This window comes from Aquarana catesbeiana, linkage group LG04 (assembly GCF_042186555.1).
Source record: "Aquarana catesbeiana isolate 2022-GZ linkage group LG04, ASM4218655v1, whole genome shotgun sequence".
Classification (NCBI taxonomy): Eukaryota; Metazoa; Chordata; class Amphibia; order Anura; family Ranidae; genus Aquarana; species Aquarana catesbeiana.
The window spans coordinates 655356546-655380281 of NC_133327.1; the positions used below are offsets into that span (position 1 = coordinate 655356546).

Genomic DNA, 23736 nt, shown 5'->3' on the forward strand with positions numbered 1-23736 from the left:
GAATCAGCAGGCCTTCAGCTCAGAGCTCTCGCCTCATACAACATCACAGCTTCCTCGCCTATCTTAACTTTCATGTTCTTTCTACAATGGGTAGAGGCGGCTCAGAAGAATGAGCTGAACAGTTCCTTTCAAATCTGGCAGACATTTGGGTGGAGTCAAAAACCACTGGCTTCTAAACTATAAATATGTTGTCCTCTGAGTTATATACTGTACCCAAGAGTAAAAAGGGGGCTTTACCTGCCAGGGTTCATGACATACTCCAGGTTAATCTTGATAAAGCCAGCATACTCCTGGAAAGTCTTTAGACCTAGCCCCTTCACACACTTTAGCTACACTCCATTTATAAAAGGTCTTTGAATCTAGCCCCATCACATGCTTTAGCTGTTCTCTATTTATAAAAGGTCTATTCTTCTGTCTTCATTCAATCACATTCTTTGCAGACCTTTGGCTCAGAGATCTTTCCTCGTGGAACTTCACAGCTCCCTCGCTTAACTCTAGATTCCGTGTTCTCTACAAAGCTCAGAAGAATGAGCTTGTTGCTTCCAAATCAGGTACATATTTTGGTGGAGTTAATAGCCACTGGCTCCTAAACTATAATTTTGCTGTCCTCCAGGTTATATACCAAAGAGTGAAAAGAATGCCTACCTGTCCAGGTTCTTGACATACTCCTGGTTAATCCTTATAAAGCCGACGCACTGCTGGAAGGTCTTCGGACCCAGCCCCTTCACACACTTTAGCTGCTCTCTGTTCAAAAAAGGTCCATTCTTCTCTCTCCATTCAATTACATTCTTTGCGCGTACTGAGTTTAAACCAGCAATATGCCTGAAATAAACAACACAAACCAATAAGCTACATACAATCGAATTGATGTACCTAGCCAATGTAATGATTGGGATTTCTACTCTAAATACTAGAGTAGGCCCTAAATACTCAAGGAAATCTCAAATCAAAAAATAGAAACTCCCCCAAGTTCTGTGCGTTGGCATTTCAGTGGTCTTATACCACGTACGTTGCTCTGCTTTAACTGTTCTGTGGCCCCCACAGTAGAGTGGACATCCTACCATATCTTTTCCCTCATGGCTTTTTTTAATATGCATACTTGCTTTGGGTCAATAACTTAGAAACAATTGAAGTTGGCAGGAAAGCACAAATGCAAGGCAACTAGTAGTTTCAGAAGGGGTTCAGCAATGGCATGCTCCTTACATCTTAGGAAACATTGCCTTTACCCTTTTGCTGCCACCGACATAAGGCTTACAGCAAAACAGAACCACATGTAGCATTCTCTTCTGCTTAGCGGTGCAAGTGTCCTTTCAGAGGCCATGAACTTATAGCAAAAGAGTTCCCTAGGCCCACTGCCAATCAGAGCCATTTATAAAAAAAAAAAACATAATAGAAATCGCGCTGGCAGGTGAAAAATCAAGCTTCTGGCAAGAAGCAGTCAGACAAACTGTATAACAAAAGGAATAAATAACTTGCCACTCTAACCCTTATAATATAAAAAACTAAATATTTAGATAAATAATAGTGAAGTCCAAAAGGAAAAAATAAATAGTCCAATTTATATATGTGCAAATATAGTCACAGTCTCAATTATATGCAAAATCATCATCGCTGTGCTGTTAAGAATATTGTGTTAAATCAAAACTTGTGTGATCACCTTGGGGACCAACACCACCATTAAAAATGGACTCTTACTGGTAGAGATAGACTCTATTACAGTCAAATCAGCCTGTGAATGGTAATCTCATCATAAAGGGGTTCAACCCACACCACTTGGCTGAAATCCTGTAGTATCTCCCAGTCTTCAGTGTATGTTAAATCAACGCCATCCATATATTTCACAAAATTCACTAATAGAAATAAAATGTAACCCACATAGTTTAAATCTATATAAACCGTTTAATGTGATCCAAAAGTATATAAAACTATTCACATTTATACAATAGACAAGCGCTTATATGTAAAAAAAAAAAACATTCCCAGGCAATGTTGTAAACAATCCAAGCATTTGCTGATCCAAACAGGCATGGCAACGTCACATGCATTAGTTCCGCCCTACACGTTTCGTCATCTGGGGCAATAGGGTAATGCAGAGTTTCTCCACTCCAGTCCTCAAGGCGCCCCAACAGGTCATCTTTTCATTCTTTCCATTATTTTGCACAGGTGATTTGATCGGTTTCATTTCCTTAGTAATTACCACAGCCGTTTCATCTGAGGGAAATCCTGAAACTATGACCTGCTGGGGCGCCTTGAGAACTGGAGTTGAGAAACACTGGGGTAACCGATGCAATAGGCTCTATCATGCCCCGATGACATCAGTTATGACAAAACACACAGGGCTGAGCTAATGCACTTGACGTCGCCACGCCTGTTTGGATCGGTAAATGCTTGAATTGTTTGCAACATTGACTGAGAATGTTTTTTTTTTTTTACATATAAGGGCTTGTCTATTGTAAAAATGTGAGCATTTGTATGTACTTTTGGATTCGTTTTATATGGATTTACACTATGTGGGTCTTTTTTTTTAATTCTATGGTGGATTTTGTGAAATATATGGATGGCATTGATTTAACATACACTGGAGACTGGGAGATACTACAGAATTTAAGCCAAGTGGTGTGGGTTGAACCCCTTTTTGAAGAGATTACTATTCACAGGTTGATTTGACTCTGTAATACGGTCTATCTGTTCCTGTAAGAGTCCATTTCTAATGGTGGTGATGATTCACGTGGTGGTCCCAAGTTTTGATTAGCAAGTTCTTCCTAACAGCACAGCAGTGTTTCTGCATATAATTGTGACTGTCACTGTATTTGCACATATATAAATTGGAAGATATTTTTTTCCTTGTGGACTTCGTCATTATTTACAGTGCCTTGAAAAAGTATTCATACCCCTTGAAATTTTCCTCATTTTGTCATGTTACAACCAAAAACGTAAATGTATTGTATTGGGATTTTATGTGATAGACCAACACAAAGTGGCACATAATTGTGAAGTGGAAGGAAAATGATAAATGGTTTTCAATTTTTTTTACAAATAAATATGTGAAAAGTGTGGTACGCATTTGTGTTAAGCCCCCGAGTCAATACTTTGTAGAACCACCTTTCACTGCAATTACAGCTGCAAGTCTTTTTGGGGATGTCTGTTTGGGGATGTCTCTACCAGCTTTGCACATTTAGAGAGTGACATTTTTGCCCATTTTTCTTTGTAAAATAGCTTAAGCTCTGTCAGATTGAATGGAGAGTGTCTGTGAACAGCAATTTTCAAGTCTTGCCACAGATTCTCAATTAAATTTAGGTCTGGACTTTGACTGGGCCATTCTAACACATGAATTTGCTTTGATCTAAACCATTCCATTGTAGCTCTGGCTGTATGTTTAGGGTCGTTGTCCTGCTGGAAGGTGAACCTCCTCCCCAGTCTCAAGTCTTTTGCAGACTCCAACATGTTTTCTTATAAGACTGCCCTGTGTTTGTCTCCATCCATCTTCCCATCAATTCTGACCAGCTTCTCCGTCCCTGCTGAAGAAAAGCATCCCCACAACATGATGCTGCTGCCACCACCATGTTTCACAGTGGGGATGGTGTGTTCAGAGTGATGTGCTGTGTTAGTTTTCCCCCACACATAACGTTTTGCTTTTAGGACAAAAAGTTAAATTTTGGTTTCATCTGACCAGAGCACCTTCTTCCACATGTTTGCTGTGTCCCCAACATGGCTTCTCACAAACTGCAAACAGGACTTCTTATGGCTTTCTTTCAACAATGGCTTTCTTCTTGCCACTTTTCCTTAAAGGAGAGATTTGTGGAGTGCAGAACTAATAATTATCCTCTGGACAGATTCTCCCACCTGAGCTGTGGAGCTCTGCAGCTCTTCCAGTTACTGAGGGCCTCTTGACTGCTTCTCTGATGAATACTCTCCTTGCCCGGCTTGTCAGTTTAGGTGGACAACCATGTCTTGGTAGGTTTGCAGTTGTGCCATACTCTTCATTTGTGATTGATGGATTGAACAGTGCTCCGTGAGACGTTCAAAGCTTGGGATATTCTTTTTATAATCTAAACCTGCTTTAAACTTCGCTACAACGTTATCCCTGACCTGTCTAGTGTGTCCCTTGGCCTTCATGATGCTATCTGTTCACTAAGGTTTTCTAAAAAAAACCTCTGAGGGCTTCACAGAACAGCACAGAGATCAAATTACACACAGGTAGACTCTACTTACTAATTAGGTGACTTCTGAAGGCAATTGGTTCCACTAGATTTTAGTCAGGGGTATCAGAGTAAAGAGGGCTGAATACAAATGCACGCCACACTTTTCAGATATTTATTTGTAAAAAGATATGGAAAACCATTTATCATTTTCCTTCAACTTCACAATTATGTGCCACTTTGTGTTGTGTTGGGCTATCCCACAAAATACATTTAGGTTTTTGGTTGCAACATGACAAAAGGTGGACATTTTCAAGGGGGTATGAATACTTTTTCAAGGCATTGTATCTGAATATTTTGTTTCTATATTATCACAGTTAGTGTGGCAAGTTATTTATTCCATTCATACAAAAATGTGATCCCCAACCCCTCCACTACCACCAGCCTGTCCTTCTCCCTCCATCTCCATTGTGTGCCCACTGTCTTTGCTCTCTGCTGCTTCAATGTGCCCCTCCACTTTCTCTGACATTGCTCTCCCTGCCATCGGACTGTGTGCTGCCACAACCCAGCATCTCCTTCCCAGTACTTACTGACAATCATACTGGAACCTTGGATTCATGCCAGTCTGATCGCCAGCTGTTCCGTTCAATGTGGTGAGTGTAGCGATCAGTAAACATGCCTCTCAAGTTTACTGATCTTCTGTTTCTGAATAACATGGAAGAGCATAGTACTCAACACTTCTATGTTCACTCACACTGAATGAGGTCCATAAATATGGCATGTTTACTATCTCGTTCACTTTGGCAAAGAACACAGAAAGGCTCAGCATGGAGCACTTGTGTGTTCAGTGTTCGTAATTGCACAGCAGCAGAGGAAAAGGACATTATAGCCCACCAAACATTTTCTAGAAACCTAAAGTAAAAAATGGAGAGCAGCTCTGGCAGCAAAAGGGTAAAATCTGTACTCTGTTCACTTTAATATCCTCCTCCCCAGCAGCACATTCTCTTTGCTTCGTTTCCTCTGCAGTATTGCTGGGGGAGAGGAAAGGACACCCTGTGTAATCTTCAAGTTGCCATAGTTGAGGCTTACATACGAACTCTCTCCTGGCCCCAGCATGACATAGGTGGTCCAATCGCCAAGGGCCCTTTTCTGTCACATGGGAGGAAGGAGAGCAAATTGCAAACATTTTTTAAACACAGAAGAACCAGGAATTTTCTTCATTCCTAAAGACTGAATGGAACAATGGAACTACATGGGGAGAAGTAAAGGCAATATGTTCTGCCCCCCCCCCCCCCCCGAACAGTGCCAAATGTGGCACCGGAGGGAGGGGGGGGGGGGGATCCTGCCGCACAGGTTTTTTACCTTAATGCAAACAATGCATTAAGATAAAAAACCTCAAAGCTTTAGAACCACTTATAAATATATAATACATTCAAACACCCAACAAAGAACTGTTGGTGACGTAGTGACTGTGTGCTCTCCCTTAATGTTATGTACACCGGAGCAGAAGACAAACATAATGAAACGAATAACCCGGGGAGAACACACCGCTCATCATTGTGCAGTATGAATGGCAGGGCTTTGTAGCAGGTGACAGCTCCGCAGTGTCCCGTGTGTGACGTTCTCCAGGCAGACAACTACAAAGTGAAGCTAATGGCGCAGCAATGTACAAAACTGTGTTTACCTCAATAGAGTCTCAGAGCAGATGTTGATATCCACCCCTACAAAGCTGACACATTCCTCCACCACACTGTCCAGGGTGCCTTTCAAAAGTACCTCTGAGACGTCGTGCTGAAAGAGAAAGAAGAACAGATTACTGTTATAGGCCGACTCCTGGCATTATATAGACAATCAGAATCAACCAGCAAACGTAACCCCTTGAGGAACAGCTCCATGAGACAAGCAAACCAAGTCAATTACAGCTCCAATGAAAGGTATTATAGCAATGTTTGGTTGGACTTCGCACTTCTGATGAATCTGTACCAGTTTTCTTCCACTTATAAATGTTTGACATACGAACTTTGAAAAAACTGATATAATGTATATACTGTTCGACAAAAACATTTTAAAATTACAGTTACACTTATTAAATTGTTGTTTTAATTAAAAGAGAAGCCAAAGGGGTGTATTTACACCGGCATACAACACGCACCTTCATTTTAGGAGGGAAGTTTCAGGAAATAAAAAATTTAATTTTAAATAAAGTTTAAAATAAGGGTCAGTGCCCATCAATGTAGCCTCACCATTGCCCATCTGCAGCCTGATCAATGCCATTTGCAGCCTCACAATTGCCCATCTGCAGCCTGATCAATGCCATCTGCAGCCTCACAACTGTTCATCAATGCAGCTTGATCAATGCCCATCTACAGCCTCACAATTGCCCATCAATGCAGCTTGATCAATGTCCATCTACAGCCAGATCAATGCCATCTGCAGCCTCACAATTGCCCATCAATGTCCATCTACAGCCTGATCAATGCCATCTGCAGCCTCACAATTACCCATCAATGCCGCTTGATCAGTGTCCATCTACAGCCTCACAATTGCCCATCAATGCAGCCTGATCAATGCCATCTGCAGCCTCACAATTGCCCATCAATGCAGCCTGATCAATGTCCATCTACAGCCTCACAATTGCCCATCAATGCCGCTTGATCAGTGTCCATCTACAGCCTCACAATTGCCCATCAATGCAGCCTGATCAATGCCATCTGCAGCCTCACCATTGCCATGAATGCAGCCTGATCAGTGCCCATCTGCAGCCTCACCTCAGATTACTGATGCCTCGGAGGGGACAGGGAGGGGGGTGGGACGAGCGCGGTCAGATTACATACAGCGAGAATCTCCTGTTTACTCGGCAGCCTCTTTAATACAAAGTTCTATGATAGATAGAACAGTGGTCCAATGCTGGCCCAGGAGACGGGACTTCCTATTACAGAGGCCGCTGAATAAACAGGAGATTCTCGCTGTATGTAATCTGACGGCGCTCGTCCCGCCCCCCTCCCTGTTCCCTCCTAGGCAGCCCAAATTGCAGTATTGGCGTATAACACGCACACACTTTTTGCACCCGATTTTATATGCCAATAAATACAGTGCGTGTATATACATACATACATATATACACACATATATATATATATATATATATATATATATATATAATATTAAAAAAAAAAATTAACAAAGCTGTTCGTCCATCGTTGTGTGCGAATGGGGCAAAATGTTATATTCTCAGGCTATATTCTCTACATATCTAGAATATGTGAATGGGGAAAATACCACATTGTGGTCACTAGATGGTGCTGACTACAATAGGAAAAATGGCCATAATTTTCCAAATTCATACATTCGATCTGCAGAGAGCATATAAGAGTATTTGATAAACTATCAATAAATGGTGTATTACATAGTCAGTCACTATGAGATTTGTTTAATGCATTCTGCAAAAATACTGGTGGATCCTGCTGCTCTCTATCTCCACCTTCTGCTCATGTCCTCAATACAGCTAGGGATTTTGCAGCTGTGGTGGCAGCTCTGCACATGCTCAGTTTTCAGGGCGTTTCTATGCGGAGCATTTCCTCCTTATCACATGTGAGCAGCCCATGTGACTATAGAGTCACACATGTGGGAGTATACACAGTGGTAAATGATGGCCCACTCCCTCCCTCCTCCTTCATGCCCACTAACCAGCTAAACACAATAGGAGTGGGATATTACATGTAGATTGATAGAGGCTTCACCTCCCTCTTATTCTAAGACACAGGCTGGAGAGGCGTGACACAGCCTTTGACTGGCAGAAATCCGCCCACACCATGTTATTGCCAAAAAATAATAAAGATTTGATTTCAAATATAAAATTTGTATGACAATTTAAAAAAATTTATTGATATTATCTATTTTTACTCTGTATTCCAAAGGCTGATTTTTTTTTGAACATGTGACCAGCAGCAGAGGACTAGAAGCTCCTCCTGTTTATGTTTCCCAGCAGACAGACTGGGAAAGATCTGGGTCATATGACGGCTGTATATCGATTAGGAAAAAAGTACTTAGACCTTTTTTTTTTAATAAATACACTGCCATCGTCCACAGAGAAAGAGAAGTGACAATGTAAATTGTTAACTACTTAAGGACCGGGCCTATTTTTCAGACTCGGTGTGAACAAGTTAAAATCATTTTTTTTTTTTTGCTAGAAAATTATTTAGAACCCCCAAACATTATATATTTTTTTTAGACACCCTACAGAATAAAATGGCGGTCGTTGCAATACTTTATGTCACACTGTATTTGTGCAGCGATCTTATAAATGGATTATTTTTGGAAAAAATACACTTTTTTTTACTTAAAAAAATAAGACAACAGTAAAGTTAGCCCATTTTTTTTTATTTATTTATTGTGGAAGATAATGTTACGCTGAGTTAATTGATACCCAACATGTCATGCTTCAAAATTGCGCCCGCTCGTAAAATGGCGACAAACTTTTACCCTTAAAAATCACTATAGGCGACGTTTAAAAATGTCTACAGGTTTTGAGTTACAGAGGAGGTTTAGGGTTAGAATTATTGCTCTCCTTCTAACAATCGCGGTGATACCTCACATGTGTGGTTTAAACACCATTTTCATATGCGGGCGCGACTTGCTTATGCGTTCGCTTCTGCGTGCGAGCTTGGCGGGACGGGGCCCTTAAAAAAAAAAAAAAATCTTATTTAATTTTTACACTGTCCATTTAAAAGAAAAAAAATTTGGGTCACTTTTATTCCTATTACAAGGAATGTAAACATCCCTTATAATAGAAAAAAAGCATGACAGGATCTCTTAAATGTGAAATCTGGAGTCAAAAAGACCTCAGAACTCATATTTACACTAATATGCAAAAAATAAATATAATTTTTTTTTTTTTTTTTACAAAAAAAAATTCCCTTTCATTGGGCGGAAGTGACGTTTGCTATGGACCAGAGTGGGGGCCATCTTTTCCTCTCTCTGCATTCAGGCTGGAAGGGCAGCAGACGCAATCGTCTCTGCTGATACCGACGGCTCTGGTAAGCGGCAGAGACGACCGGAGCGCGGCGGGACGGGGTGCCCAATAAAAGTTATCTTGCGGTGAATCTGCCGCCGAGACAACTTTTATCTGAAAGAGGACCGCCTGACATTTTTAAAAATACCAGGGTTATTTTAGCTAGCTGCTGCCATAACAATGGTACTTAGTGTCAAAGTAGAGACGTATAACAACGGCGGGCGGCCCTTAAGTAGTTAAACAGTGCGTGTTCAGTACCACTTTAGGGCCCATTTAGACTTCATGAACACAGTATGGTACGTTGCGTAGCAAGCGTTGTGGTGCCATTCATTTTGAAAAGGTGGTGGCACACTGGAAATGATTTCATTTAAGATAAAACAAGTTGTTTGGAATATGGTCACAGAATTTATGGATCGCTGGACTGTTGGTTTATATTTTTATACATATAAAATTATTATTGGAATCACAGATTTAGACACTTTTATGGTCACATTTATTATTATTGCCAAAATTTGAGTTATATAATTTAGGGTGGCTGTGCAAAACAAACACTATTCAAAAAAAAAAAAAAAAAAAAGGAAAAACATTTTATGCTGACTCACTGTAACCGTCTTACATCCTTGTATTCTTGTCTGTAGTCACAGCAGAAGAGTAGACTCGCACTTGCCATCTCAATAGGGTAAATATTATATGGTGGTTAAATTAAAATATATAAGAAAATTTAATTTTATATTCCCCCATTGCAAATGTTAGATTATGCTGGTTTCAAGATTATTATTATTATACAGGATTATGTGAATTATTACCTAAAATTTTCTAAATACTGAAGTAGCAGGAACCTGGGGACTATCAACCAAGTAAGGTTTGCTTCAGCTCAACTCCAGCCCAATTTTTTTTTTCTTTTTGGACAAGGTAAATAAGGGTTGGAACTGCTATCCTTGTCCACTGGTGAGATTTCCTTCTTATTGCTTGTGTAGTCGAGGAGTTAGGAAGCAAGCAGAATCTCTATAACAGGGTAGGTAATGGTGAAAACCTCCATAAGTGTTTTTGCATTAGAAGCAATCTCCTGTGCAGCAGTGATACTCCAGTAAAAAGTATTGAGAATGACTCAATGACATGGAAATATAGCCTCAAGCCTTGCTGTCCTCTCAGACTGGGAATGTCCTGAAGCCACTACAAACAACAAAGAGGGTGCACCAGCCTAGTGCATTATGCCATGATAGTTAATAATAATGGGCTCTGAAAAAGGTGGTGTTGCCTTTGAAACGCGTCAAACAGTAAGGAACCCAGTGAGGTCCCCCTGTACTCTGGAGTTTGCTTTATCTAGGACCATAGGGCTACAGACAAGTAGCTAGATGAGAAATTTTAATTTATATGTTTGTGAGCATAATTTATGACTACTATTTCTTATTAAATATCATGGAATAATATAACTGGCTGGCATGCCCCTTTTTGCTTGTTCTTTCCAGTGTTTTATCATTGTCCGCGTCTCCACTTGGGAGGCCCTTCCCACTTTGTGTTATCACAGAGAAAAAAAATCACCTAAATGATGAGGTAGAACATCAATATATTCTTAGCAGAGGTTCAAACCCTTAGCTAACAGGAGTTAGGCTTCAATTATAGTCCGGTGCAACAGGACTAAATAGCCAGTTGGCACACTAGTGTACATATATTACTCAGCACACCTCTAACATATACATTTGTGCATTTTCTTGCCATCAAGACATCTGGAAACAGCACTTTCTTTGAACAACCAGTCTCAATCATCAACCTAACCTTACAACACCTGAAAACAACTGGGCGGCTGTGTCTGGGTCTCACCGTCTTCCCGACAGAGGTTCACACATCACTCAACAAAAGATGCTAAAATCAGCTATGTCAATGTTTATGAGCAAGCCAAGCGTAAAGAAGGCACTTTCTTCAGTCTACTCATGCTCAATAGTCTAAAGCAGACTAGGCATGGAAACTGGCGTGAGGGTAAAGGCATATTTCTGGCAGGATGCCCGTTTTCTTCCAAAAAGAGAAGTTTATACATCTGGCAAATATTTGCATTTAATTAATCGTTTTGTATTTCTCAGACTGTATTTTGGCACGGATAAAAGCCCCAACTAACAAAAATAAAAATGGTAGCTGAAGGTTTCACGTATTGACAGAAGAAAAGAGGAAGAAGAAAAAGTTTACAGGAAACCTTAATGTATTTTCTGTAAATATTTATTCTGAGTTCATATTGTAAGATAATTTTTTGACAGGAGTATGTATGTTGTATATGCTTGCTGAGCCATAGGTTCAAGATTATATTGTGTTTCTACAAAAGAAACCTCACCGCCAACCAATATTCAAAGAAAAATTATCTTCAGGTTTCAAAACCTTGTTCAATCATTGCTTCCCCAACATAAGATTCTCCGTGCTCCACACGCTTAAACATGCATTCTTGGTGACTATGCCTAAAGAAGCCAAAGAAGAACTATTCCAAAGAATGGAACTGGGCTGTACATGAAAAAACCCTCTGAGCCCTAGGTCAACCTGCAGCCAGTTTTGACGGGCCTATGTTGGCCTAAAAGCTGCTACTCTATTTTTGCCTTAGTATACCATGATTGACAATTTACATTTTTTGTACATGTCATTCAGTGTGCCATTAAAGCACTGCAGGCACTCCGATACTACAACTACAACTCTAACTGTTGAGCTCATATTGTATACTCTTGTTTATATTTCCTATTCTGTTACTTTTGGTAACAGAAGCACTGCTCTTCTCTCCATACAAATTATGACAGACCCAACTGGGACAGAGGCTTTTGGAGGGGACTAGGGCAAGCCTCTTACTCACTAATTATGGCCAATGGAGGAGACTGGGTATTTTGTCTGCTTCTTCCAGGAAGAGCACGGAAATAAGTTCAGTCCAGCCTCGGATCCCATGGAGAGAGCAGATCATTCTCTAATGATGGACAACAACGTGATGAACTCTGAGAGTGAGGCTTGAATTAATTCTCTGAATAAAGACAATAAGGCTTCTCTTGTGGAGTGGATGGAAAAGTGGATGGAAAAGTGTAAAACAATCTTGTACAGGTTCATGGTCAGAGGAAATATGGTGGCTCTCCTGCAGACTGGGTTGGAGAAGTCCCTCCACTGTGGACAGAAATAGTTATCAATAGTATACCTCAAGAAATTTATGAAGATAAATTAATTCCACTTTTTCAGACTGCTGGAACTGCTGCAACTCCTGATCTCTGCATTCTGAGTGCAGTCCACTCCTGATCTCTGCATTCTGAGTGCAGTCCACTCCTGATCTTTGCATTCTGAGTGCAGCCCACTCCTGATCTCTGCATTCTGAGTGCAGCCCACTCCTGATCTCTGCATTCTGAGTGCAGCCCACTCCTGATCCCTGCATTCTGAGTGCAGCCCACTCCTGATCCCTGCATTCTGAGTGCAGCCCACTCCTGATCCCTGCATTCTGAGTGCAGCCCACTCCTGATCCCTGCATTCTTTTTTTTTTTCAAATATATATTTTATTATTTTCAAAGGAATAGGGCAAAGCCCGGAAAATACATAACAGTGGGGGGGGGGGGTTGCCGCCTCCCGATATTGCATCATAGCTATACATAGTACATCTTGAAAATTTTTTAAACATATAAATGTTGTTCTAAGATATTATTATCGGTCTATACATAGTTCCCATAATGCTACATCTCAGCATTTCAATTACTGTGAGTATGTAAATCAATCTACAGTTGAGAGTTCCGTTTTCTGTCATTACAATAGAATATAGACTGAAATATTTCACCCGGAGGGCAGCAATCTGAGTATAGCATAGAAGAATAGAAAAGTATATAGAGGAAAAAAGAAAAGGGAGGAAAGAGAGAAGTGGGGAAGGGAGGGTTGGGGGGGGATGGGTCATTGGGGTATTATAGGGACGAGCTGGGGTCATTCCGTTCCATAAGCTTACTTCCTTACACTGGATCTTGTTAATTCAGTTTCCCAAAGAGGGTTTTGCCTTCTTCTGAATATTTGAACATATTCCAGAGTGTCCAGGTTTTCTGATAAACTGTTTGTCTGTTTTGGGCTGTCATTATTAAGTCTTCCATTTTATTTATGTCTTCTACTTTTCGTAGCCACATTGATATAGTAGGTGGGGATTGTTGTTTCCATAGCATGGGTATGCAGGATTTGGCTGCATTTGTGAGGTGTCTTAATATGGATTTTTATAAGATTTGAGCGGTATGGGGGAAACGTGTAGCAGAAAAAATGCTGGGTCATTTGGGATCTGGAAGTCTGTAAATTTCTGGGAGATGGATCTCACTGCAGTCCAGAAACTTGTCAGCCGGGGACAAGACCAGAACACGTGTAACATTGTACCTACCTCCCTCTGACATCGCCAGCAATGGTTAGAGGAGTCAGTAAACATCGTGTGTAAATGACTAGGGGTTAAATACCACCTCGTCAGAATTTTGAAATTTGTCTCCTGTATTTTAGTGCAGATGGATGATTTAAGGGAGAGGACTATCATGTTCTGTTTCTGAACTGCAGTGAAAGTACAGTGAAGGTCTGTCTCCCACTTTGTAATACATGGGAGGGAAGGTGGTTGCGTAGGTGTGTTTAATAGAGTATACATCTTGGATAGTACTTGTGTGATCGGTTCTGTGTCTGAGCATATTTCTTCGAATGAAGTCAAGGGCCTAGTATATGATCGAGGGTTCGAAATTGTTTGGAGGAAGTGGTGAATTTGAACTGCATTCCAGAATACAAGTGTAAACGGACCTGTTGGGTCCATTAGTTCTGCAATGGAGGGCCATCTGTCTTGTTTTACAAACTGCGACGCCCTAACACAGTTAGAGTCTCTTAGTGTCTGAAATGGTCCTGATCCTATCCCAGGGGGAAATTTGGGGTTTCCTAAAATCGGAGTGAGAGGTGAATCTGTGGTCGTCAGTGAGGTTTGCAACGTGGCTTGAAGGCATTGTTTTAAAGTGTTACCTATGAAAGGGTGGGCTTTCAATTCCAACGGAAGTGAGTCGTAGCACCACATTGCCGAGTGCAATGGTATTTGTGTTTGATGTTGTTCCATTTGTGCCCATAGTTTGTATTCCTTATGTTTGTGCCAGTCTATCATTCTGCCTAAATGAGTTGCAAGGTAGTATTTTCGAACGTCTGGGAGTGCTATCCCTCCATAATGTTTAGGCTTAGTTAATTGTGATCTAGGGATTCGGGGATTCTTGTGTGCCCAGACAAAGCGGGTGAAAAGAGTTTGTACTCGTTTGAGGTATGTGGGGGGGATTTTGATTGGCAGGGCTTGGAAGAGGTATAAAAATTTAGGTAATATACACATTTTGATTAGATTACACCTCCCAAACCAGGAGTGTAGGCCCGTATTCCAATCCTCCTGTAGTATTCTGGTTTTGATTAGTAAAGGGGGAAAATTGCTGTCAAAAATTAGTGTCGGATCTATTGGTATCTTCGTGCCTAAGTAAGTCAAGGCGGAGGTGGTCCACTTAAACCTGAAGTTGGATTGTAAATTTGTGAGGTCGTTGGTTGGAATAAAAATACCCATAGCTTCTGATTTTGAGAAATTGATTTTTAAATTTGACAGCTTCCCATATAGTTCGAATTCCTTTAGGAGGTTGGGTAGGGACACTACTGGGTTGGTAAGTGAAAAGAGTAAGTCGTCCGCGTAGGCAGATAACTTGTGTTGTAAGGGGCCCAGTGGGATTCCGTGTATGTCAGGATTTAGTCTAATTTTGGACAAAAATGGTTCGAGAGAAAGGGCAAATAGGAGAGGAGATAGGGGGCATCCCTGTCTTGTCCCGTTAGTAATCGGGAAGGAATCTGACAGGACTCCGTTCGCTTTTACTTGCGCTGTGGGAGTGGAATAGATACTAGCTATCCGGTTGAGCATCACCTCTCCTAGGCCTATGTGTCTGAGTACTGCGTTCATGAATGGCCAGCTGACACGGTCAAAGGCCTTTTCTGCGTCAGTATTGAGAAAGACACAAGGGGTCTTCCTGGATCCGGTGATATATAACAGATTCAGCACTTTTGTAGTGCTGTCTCTAGCTTCTCTAGAGGAGATAAATCCCACTTGGTCCAGATGAATGAGTTGTTGGAGGTGACGCGCCAACCGGACAGCCAGGGCCTTAGTGAATATTTTAAGGTCTAGATTTAACAGGGATATGGGTCTGTAGCTGCCACATGCCGCCGGGTCCTTTCCCTCTTTATGGATTACAGAAATATGCGCACTCAGTGTCTCCCTAGCAAAGAGTGCACCTGCTCCAGTCTTATTAAACAGTGTAACCATACGGGGCCCCAGTATTGGAAAAAGAGTTTTGTAATATTGTAGCGTGTAGCCATCCGGGCCTGGGGCTTTACCTGGTTTCATTGTCTTTATGGCGCTCTGAATTTCTGTTAGGGTAATGGGTAAGTCTAGTTCTGTTCTAATCTCCTGGGTGAGGGTTGACATTTGGGAGGATGTAATGTATTCCTCTATTACGTTCTCGGGTGGGGTTTCCTGCGATAGATTGTATAGCTTAGAATAGAACTGTTTGAATTCTTCAGTTATGTGCGCAGGTAGGGTTACTTTTTCTCCCCCTGACGTGTTGATATGTGGGATATAAGTCGCTAATTTGTGACTTCTCACAGTGTTGGCTAATGATTTCCCACATTTATCCCCTGACTCATATGTCGTCTTGCGGCAGCGTTGTAGGGCTGCTTTTGCCCTATAATGTAGGAGATCAGTGATCTGCCTTCGGAGGGTTGACAGTTGTGTTTCAGACGACTGAGTAGGGGCATGTTTATGTTTGGCTTCTAAAATAGCAAGTTCCTGTAAAAGCTGTGTCAGTATTTTATTTCTCTCTTTTTTGATACGGGCACCATGAGAGATGAGAATCCCTCTTAGAACTACTTTGTGGGCTTCCCATAATATCCCTGGGTCACAGTCAGGTTGGTCATTCTCTTGGAAATAAAGATTTAGTGCCTTCGTCACATCTGTTAGTACTTCCGGGGTTTGCAAGAGGCTTTCATTAAGTCGCCAGAACCGGTGTCTGGGCGAGGAAGTGTCTGATAAGCGGTATCTTAAAAATATTGGAGCATGGTCTGACCAAGTCCTGTTGCCAATCGAAGTCTGTTCAACCGCGTGTAGCTGTGAGTGTGGGATCATGAAATAGTCAATTCTAGTGAATAGTTGATGTACGTTGGAGTAGAATGTGAAGTCTTTTTCCCCTGAGTGTTGTAAGCGCCATATATCTATTAATTGCGATTTATGGAATGTTTTTGCTATTTGTTTAAGTTGATTCGGTGGGATCGACGTTTTGCCTGACGACGTATCTACAGAGGGGATCAAGGGGGTGTTGAAGTCCCCTCCTACAATCAGTTGACCTTCTTGGAATTCATTTAGTTTCTCTAGTGTCTCTCGTATGAATGTAGCTTGTTGTTCAAGGGGCATACATGGTTGCTAGTGTGACCTTTATGGTTCCTATTGTGCCTTTAAGGAAGAGATATCTTCCTGTCGGGTCTATCAGAGCACTTTGGTGTTGCCAGGGAATCTTACTGGAGATAAGAATGGAGACTCCTTTAGATTTGGAGTCTGGGTTCATAGAATGAAAGGCTACAGGGAAATGTCTATTTTGTAGGTATGACAATTTATTAGTCTTGAAGTGTGTCTCCTGTAGGAAGGCTATATCCGTATGGTTCCTTTTTAAGTCATCTAACAACATACGTCGTTTTTCTGGTATGTTAAGCCCTTTTACGTTAAGGGACATCACATTAATTTTGCTGACCACCATAGTATCTTCTGGCGGGGAGGGGAGAGGGCAGAAGGATAGGTGTGGGTTGGGGGGGGAAAGAGGATGGGAGAGGTAAGTATAGATAAAAGAGAGAAAGTAGGAAAGATAGAGAAGAAAGTTATAAAAGTCAGACAAGGCCTAGTGTCTTGCCTGCAACGTTCTCCTTAAATTACGGGGTTGTATTTTGCATATAACTCCCGTAGGGCGCAAAATCTGCACCCCAGGGGTATATGTTAGCCTAATCGGGAGGGAGGAAGGACAAGGCTCAAAAGGAGAGCTTCCCAACTGTTCCCCCGCCCCAGCATGGCTGGTATATCAAATTGTAAAAGTACTATGCATCTTTACAAACATATAACCTGATATACTCTATAATGCTAAACGGATATATATGTCAATTACTGCTGTGTAGCGATGTAAAACATCTAATAGAACAATCTTGCCACCATGTCGTTGCCTGCAAAGGATACCAATCTAATGCCCTCTAACTTTGTTTGTTCTACCTTGTCCTGTACGGTTAGGCATGCTTGGTCACTGGCAGTAATTGGTCCTTTTCTATGCGTGTATTCAGCCTTTTCCTAAGGGAAATGCTACTGTATAAGGCGCAGTGTTATAGCGGCTGGCCAAACACCCCATTTCTCCATTAAGTGGGAGCTGGGGTGTCTGTCCCTAGAGCCATCCAAAGTAGACTCTGCCGACTAACTCTCCCTTTATCCTGCAATAGAAAATTGGCAAAGGTGTCCTTTACATGCATCTCTTCTAGTGCCGTATTCTGCCCTATCAATTGGTAGGTTATGTAGGCATTCACGGTATCTTCTGGTAGTCTTGTATAGTCGAGAAGGCAGTCCCTTAAGGAACAGAGGTGTGTGAGTCTTTCGCCTGGAGGTTCCCAGGTTCGTATCTGGTGGTTTCCTGTCCTTATGACTTCTGCAGAGTACTGCGGCTCTCTGCAACATTAAAAGAAACTTCAGTTTGTCTCATATATTGCTGAGAAAGTGCAAAAGTAGTGCGGAGGGGTTGATTTATTTCAATCGGCAGTCTGAGAAAGCTATCTCACAGCCAGATTCGGTAAGGTTTCAGGGTTCTGTAGGGCTGAGATACTCGAGTCCCCACCATTGTAGCGTGGCAGCGATCAAATTTACACAGTTAGAAACAATCTGTGCAATCAACTTTTTCTCTGAGTAATCCAGAGGAAAAAAAAACCCAAAAAGAAAACAAGCAGAAACGTATATAAAAAAAGTAAAAAGTGGTAAACTTCGCGTATTAGCGATACAGAAGTCTCATGACTCACGTGCATCCTCTTCGGAAGATGCTCTGGAGCGGCGGCGACTTCGTTGTTGTCTTGGTTGAGAGTTGTTCCCCATTCTTGGCATAAATGGTCGTCCTGTCAATTTCGGAAAAGAGGGCCCAACCAGTCCGGAACGTCGATGGGTTCTGCGTCTAGGAAGGCAAACAGGGCTGGCAATGCGTCTGGCTTGCGTAAGGTGAAAGACCTTTGGTCTTTTCTAAATGTAGCTGATAAGGGGTAACCCCACCGATATGTAGCGCCTTTCCGTCTTGCCAGGTCTAATAGCGGCTTCAAAATCGCATGGCGTTGTAGAGTTGCACGGGAAAGATCTGGAAGAATCTTAACTGTCACTCCATCTAGTTCTGGGTCCTCTGCTGCCCAGGCCTTGCGCAGGATCTGTTCTTTCTGTATGTAGTGGTAGATTCTGCAAATAACATCTCTGGGCCTTAGAGGATCAGTTGGTTTAGGTCCCAGAGCGCGGTGAATCCTATCAATCTCTACGTGTTCTGGGAGGTCTGTACCTGGCAGGCTGCGGAAGATGGCTACTACTGTGTCTTCCAGGTCTTCAGGCCCCGTGGCTTCTGGCAGACCTCTGAGGCGCAGATTATTTCTGCGACTGCGATCTTCCATCTCCTCCAAACGTAGCGCTTGTTCTTGTAGTGCCTCTGTTTGTGCGTCCTGTTTTCCCTCCACCGCCGTCACTCGGCGCTCCAGCGCAGCCAAGGAGCTCTCCCCTGTCTCTACTCTGGTGGCTAGTGTGTTAACCTCTGCTCTTACTGCCTGCATTTCTTTGCGGTGGGTTGCTTCCACCGTCGCTATCAGAGCAGCAATGTCAGTTTTAGTAGGCAGTGCCATTAGTATGGAGCGCAGCTCTGCATCTCCTCCAGGTGTATGGGAGAGAGAATGGTAAGACTCACTGTGGCTAGAGCGGAGATCCGGGGGGAATCCAGAATAAGGGTCCACCTGCTGTGTGTCTCTGTGCGGTGATGAAGAACTGCGCGCTGCCTGTCCTCCTGAGTGTTCCCCTCGTGACGCCGCCATCTTGAGCTCCGGGGAGCCGAGAAGTGAGAGCTGAAATCTCCTTCTTAGCTCGCTGGAGGAGGGCGGTTGTGGAGTAGATTTGGTTGATTTTCCGCTCTTCTTCGCCGCTCTCTTTCTGGAAGTTTGCATAGTTTGCAGTAAAAGCTGGTTTAGCTGGGATAAGGGTGAGACGGCCGGGAGCTCAAGGAATGTGCGTCTCTATCCAGCCATGTCCAGGCCACGCCCCCCGATCCCTGCATTCTGAGTGCAGCCCACTCCTGATCCTTGCATTCTGAGTGTAATGCACTGGTGAACCCTGCATTCTCTGCATAACACACTCCTAAATCCTGCACTCTCTTGTACTACTTATTTTTGTCATCAAATAAAAAGGGGCACACTATGCCTGGTGATCTTTGACTTCATCAGTGTTGTTCAAGTAGATCTCCATCCCTTGAGGGTTGCCTACCCCTGCTTTAGACTAACAGGCAATTAAGCCTTGCAGTGCAAGCGTGGCCCCACTGCAAGGGACAATTTTTAAGTTTCCCTGATTGGGGCTTTAAGTGGAGCTTTGATATTCCAACCATACTCCTCCTCCCCCACACCCTCAACATTTCACTATTTGTCACTGAGACCACACATCATAGTTATGGACCAATTAGTGAAGTATGGTAGGGGTGGAAGGAAGTGAATGTCAGATGTGCCATTTATGACAGCACACTCAACAAGATAATCTACCTGTAAAGTGTAGCAAGTCTGTGGACAGAGCTCAGTAGATTTGTAAGGCTGGAAGACAAGAAAGGGAATCCTCCAACACAATCTTTCTCTCCATGGTACATGACATCAAAAAATGAAACATGACAGGGTCACAGGACACATTTTCTCCGGTGTGTGTATATCAATGTGCTCCCTTTAATGCAGCAGCAATCATGGTTAGAGTAAACAGAAGCTAGAAGTATCCTTTTGTCTGCGTTTGAGATACCATTTTAGAGGAAGCATCTCATAATTGTTGACTCTCACATACAAAAGTGTATCCATGACAAAGAAGGTTACCAGAAATTCAGGTAGAATAATTTGCAGGTGGAAACAATTTTCTAAAAACTGGAACCAAAAGAACAGCAGGGGAGATCGCTGTATTAATGTCGGATTGTTAGTACAGCGGCTCCGACTGGAACTGTCCGTTTGTTTTTCGTTCAACCCGCTGTGTTGAACGGAAAAAACCTAGTTGTGTGTGCCAGGCTTTAGCAAAAACATTTTGTTTAGAAAAAGGAAGCAGCAAAATTTATGATGGAATGGAGTAGGTACCCATGATTAAATATATATATATATATATATATATATACATACACACACACACACACATATAAACCTCACATTTTAACAGGGATGTGTGGTACTTTTTATATCCACTGTGTATATATATATATATATATATAGATATAGATATATATCCAAATATAGATATAGATATATATCTATATATATAGATCTATATATCGCTTTTATATATATATATATATATATATATATATATATATATATATATATATATATATCTTTACATAAAATAAAGAGAAAGTCATCGGAGATTTCATCATTCAGCGTTTTTGCCCTTAGGCAGGCCATACATGGGTCGAATTTCGAAATAATTTTCTTTCGAAAATCTCATTTCAGAATTATCGTTTGAATTTTGCACCATTAGTGAGCTGCAGCAACAGCCGATTTTCGTGAACTTGAGAAATCGGGCATGTTGGAAATTTTTTGAAAAAAACAAACGATTTTCTAATTAAAGCGGAGTTCCACCCAAAAATGGAACTTCCGCTTTTTGGAATCCCCCCCCCAGGTGACACATTTGGCACCTTTCAGGGGGGAGGGGAGAGCAGATACCTGTATAATCCTGGTATTTGCTCCCACTTCCGGGCATAGATGGCCGCAGTATCCGCGGCTATCTATGCTATATCTGGCACCTCCTCCGTCCCCCCCCGCTGTCTTCTGGGAGACACACAGGTCCCAGAAAACAGCAGGGACCAGTGGGATCGCGCAGCGCGACTTGCACATGTGTAGTAGGGAACCAGGCTGTGAAGCCGCAAGGCTTCACTTCCCGATTCCCTTACCGAAGATGGCGGCGCCTCCACCCAGGGACAGATCGGCTTCAGGTGCCGACATCGCAGGCGCCCTGGACAGGTAAGTGTAGCATATTTTAAAAGTCAGCAGCTGCAGTATTTGTAGCTGCTGACTTAAAAAAAAAGAATTGGCGGAACACCGATTTAATGATGGGAGAATCGTGTGAGAAATGTAATCGAAAAAGAAATGCGCATGTGCAAGGAAAGAAAATTCCCGGAAAGAAGAGAAGATTCCCAGCCACAAAATGATTTTCTGTAGCAACAGGAGGTGATATTGAAGGCTTGGTTGGTCGAATTTCGAAATCAATGGTGGCACCATCAGATCACAAAACGCACAAAATTTCTGATTTTCAAAAAAATTCTTTTGAAATTCGACCCATGTATGGCCAGCCTTAGCTATCCACATGTAAAGTAAAACCAAGCTATAAACATCTTTTGAGGTCATATTCTACCCAATAGGCCTGGTGATGCTGATGAAATCTGGCCCCCTGCTGATGTCACAGCCGAAGGAGGTTCCTGTACCCAGAAGCCTTTTAGCAGACTGCAGTTCAGCTTGCGTACCAGCACAGCCCACTGCCGCATACCGCACTCCATGTCTGCATACCGCACAGCCGCCATCATCCTGGCTCTTTGTGTGCTGACTTACTCCTCGTATGGATTGAGTGCATTTTAACCCTTTCTTCACTTCTTTTAATAAAAATTAGCACTTAGATGCTGGCGCCCTCTTTTTGGTTTATCTTAGGTTATAGGGACATACTGATCAATCTATTGAAGGTCTGTAAACATAAAAATCTTAACGCATATACAAACAGCATACTAGTCCATAGATGTAGTGACTGCATTTGTTTCCTTTCTTCCCATGTGGTGATCCTGCCAGTAACTCACTACCTGTACTAAGATGACTATGCTCACTCATTGTAATGTATCTATGGAGGAGCAGTGTTAAAACCCAGGACAGAAAGCATTTTAAGCCTACAGGACTCCCCCCCCCCCCCCTTCTCCTTCATAGCATAGGTTAAAAGGCAAATATAATAAAACGGTTTCAACGACATGTTTAACAGATCAAATGGGAAAAACATGTAAAGTTTATCCTTAAAGGAAAAGTTCACCTTTTGTAACATATTACGCCAATATTCAGGGTGTAACATGTTACAAATACACCAGCTCCCCGTTGTGACAAAGAGTGGGGGATCATCTCGCCCACTCTCTGTCACAATCTGCAAAAAACCTGGCCATGCGGGGCTCCGTCCGCCCACCTGGTCATGTCATTCATTTACAGAGTTCAGGGATAGGAAAACAACAAGATCTAGCAGCCTTTGTGGCTGTCGACTTGTAGTTCTCAATAAACTACTACGGCGCGGTTGTGCTCTGTTGTAGTTCATTGATGCCTCCTGTTAGTAACTGCTTGGCCAAACAGCTTACACACAGAGTTTGCAAGAGCCCTGCATTGCACCCGCAATCTGATGATCGTGGGTGCAAAGCTTTCCAGGCTCCCAATAAAAAAAAAAAATAATCAATGCAAAATTTTTTTACCTGCAAAGGTAAACTTACCAATTACGTTTAACATACACTTTAAGAACCCCTGGTGTAGGGGGAAAACAAAACCGGACCATATTGGTAGTGTTTCCATCATTTGTTAAGAGATATTGGAGAAAACTGGCCCAAAATTATAGAGAAGAAACTGGAAAAGACAACAATTCCTTCCTTGTAACCAATCTCTGACTTCTTTATCAACAGCAATAGCTGGAGGCAAGAGAAAGCATGAAGCAAACCAAGCCGACAGCCTGCAGAAGAAGATTCATGGAAAGCACATGCCAAGGCAAATAAAGAGCGCTTCTTCTCTTCTATGGTATACAATATCCTCTTCATGTGGATTGGCATGTGGGAGTTCAAAGCACTAATCAGCGGTGGCACATGGCGAGTGACCCATGAAATGCACAGACCAGACAGAAGATTGCACTCAACTCTTACTGCTTAATTCTATTTCCCTGGGAATACCCGGAAAAGGGGGTGTCTAAAGGATCAGCCCTAATATCAAACAGCTTGTCATAAGCCATATGTTTTAATATCAATCGGTTTTTATTATCACCTCTTTATTTTTTCCTTCTGTGCTGTGAAAAAGTATTTGCCCCCCCCCCCCCCCTTATTTATTTATTTTTTTTGCATATTTGTCACACTTAAATAATTCAGATCAAACATTTTTTAATATTACACAAAGATAACCCGAGTAAATACAAAATGCAGTTTCTAAATGAAGATTTAATTTATTAAAAGGAAAAAGCTGTCCAAACATGCCTGGTCCTATGTGAAAAAGTAATTGCCCCCTAAACCTAACAACTGGTTGTGCCACCCTTGGCAGCAACAACAGCAATCAAGCGTTTGCGATAACTGG

At 42.1% G+C, this 23736-nt stretch overlaps 1 protein-coding gene across 1 annotated transcript in view; it reads right to left on the reverse strand.

Moving 5' to 3' along the window:
* Positions 1-23736, reverse strand: part of LOC141140930 (S1 RNA-binding domain-containing protein 1-like) — a 296826-nt gene that overhangs the window by 46882 nt on the left and 226208 nt on the right. The window contains exons 18-19 of the mRNA XM_073628483.1: positions 5824-5930; positions 646-822 (exon numbers count right to left, since the gene is read on the reverse strand). Coding sequence (XP_073484584.1) covers positions 646-822; positions 5824-5930 — 284 coding nt within the window. The remainder of the gene's footprint in view (positions 1-645; positions 823-5823; positions 5931-23736) is intronic.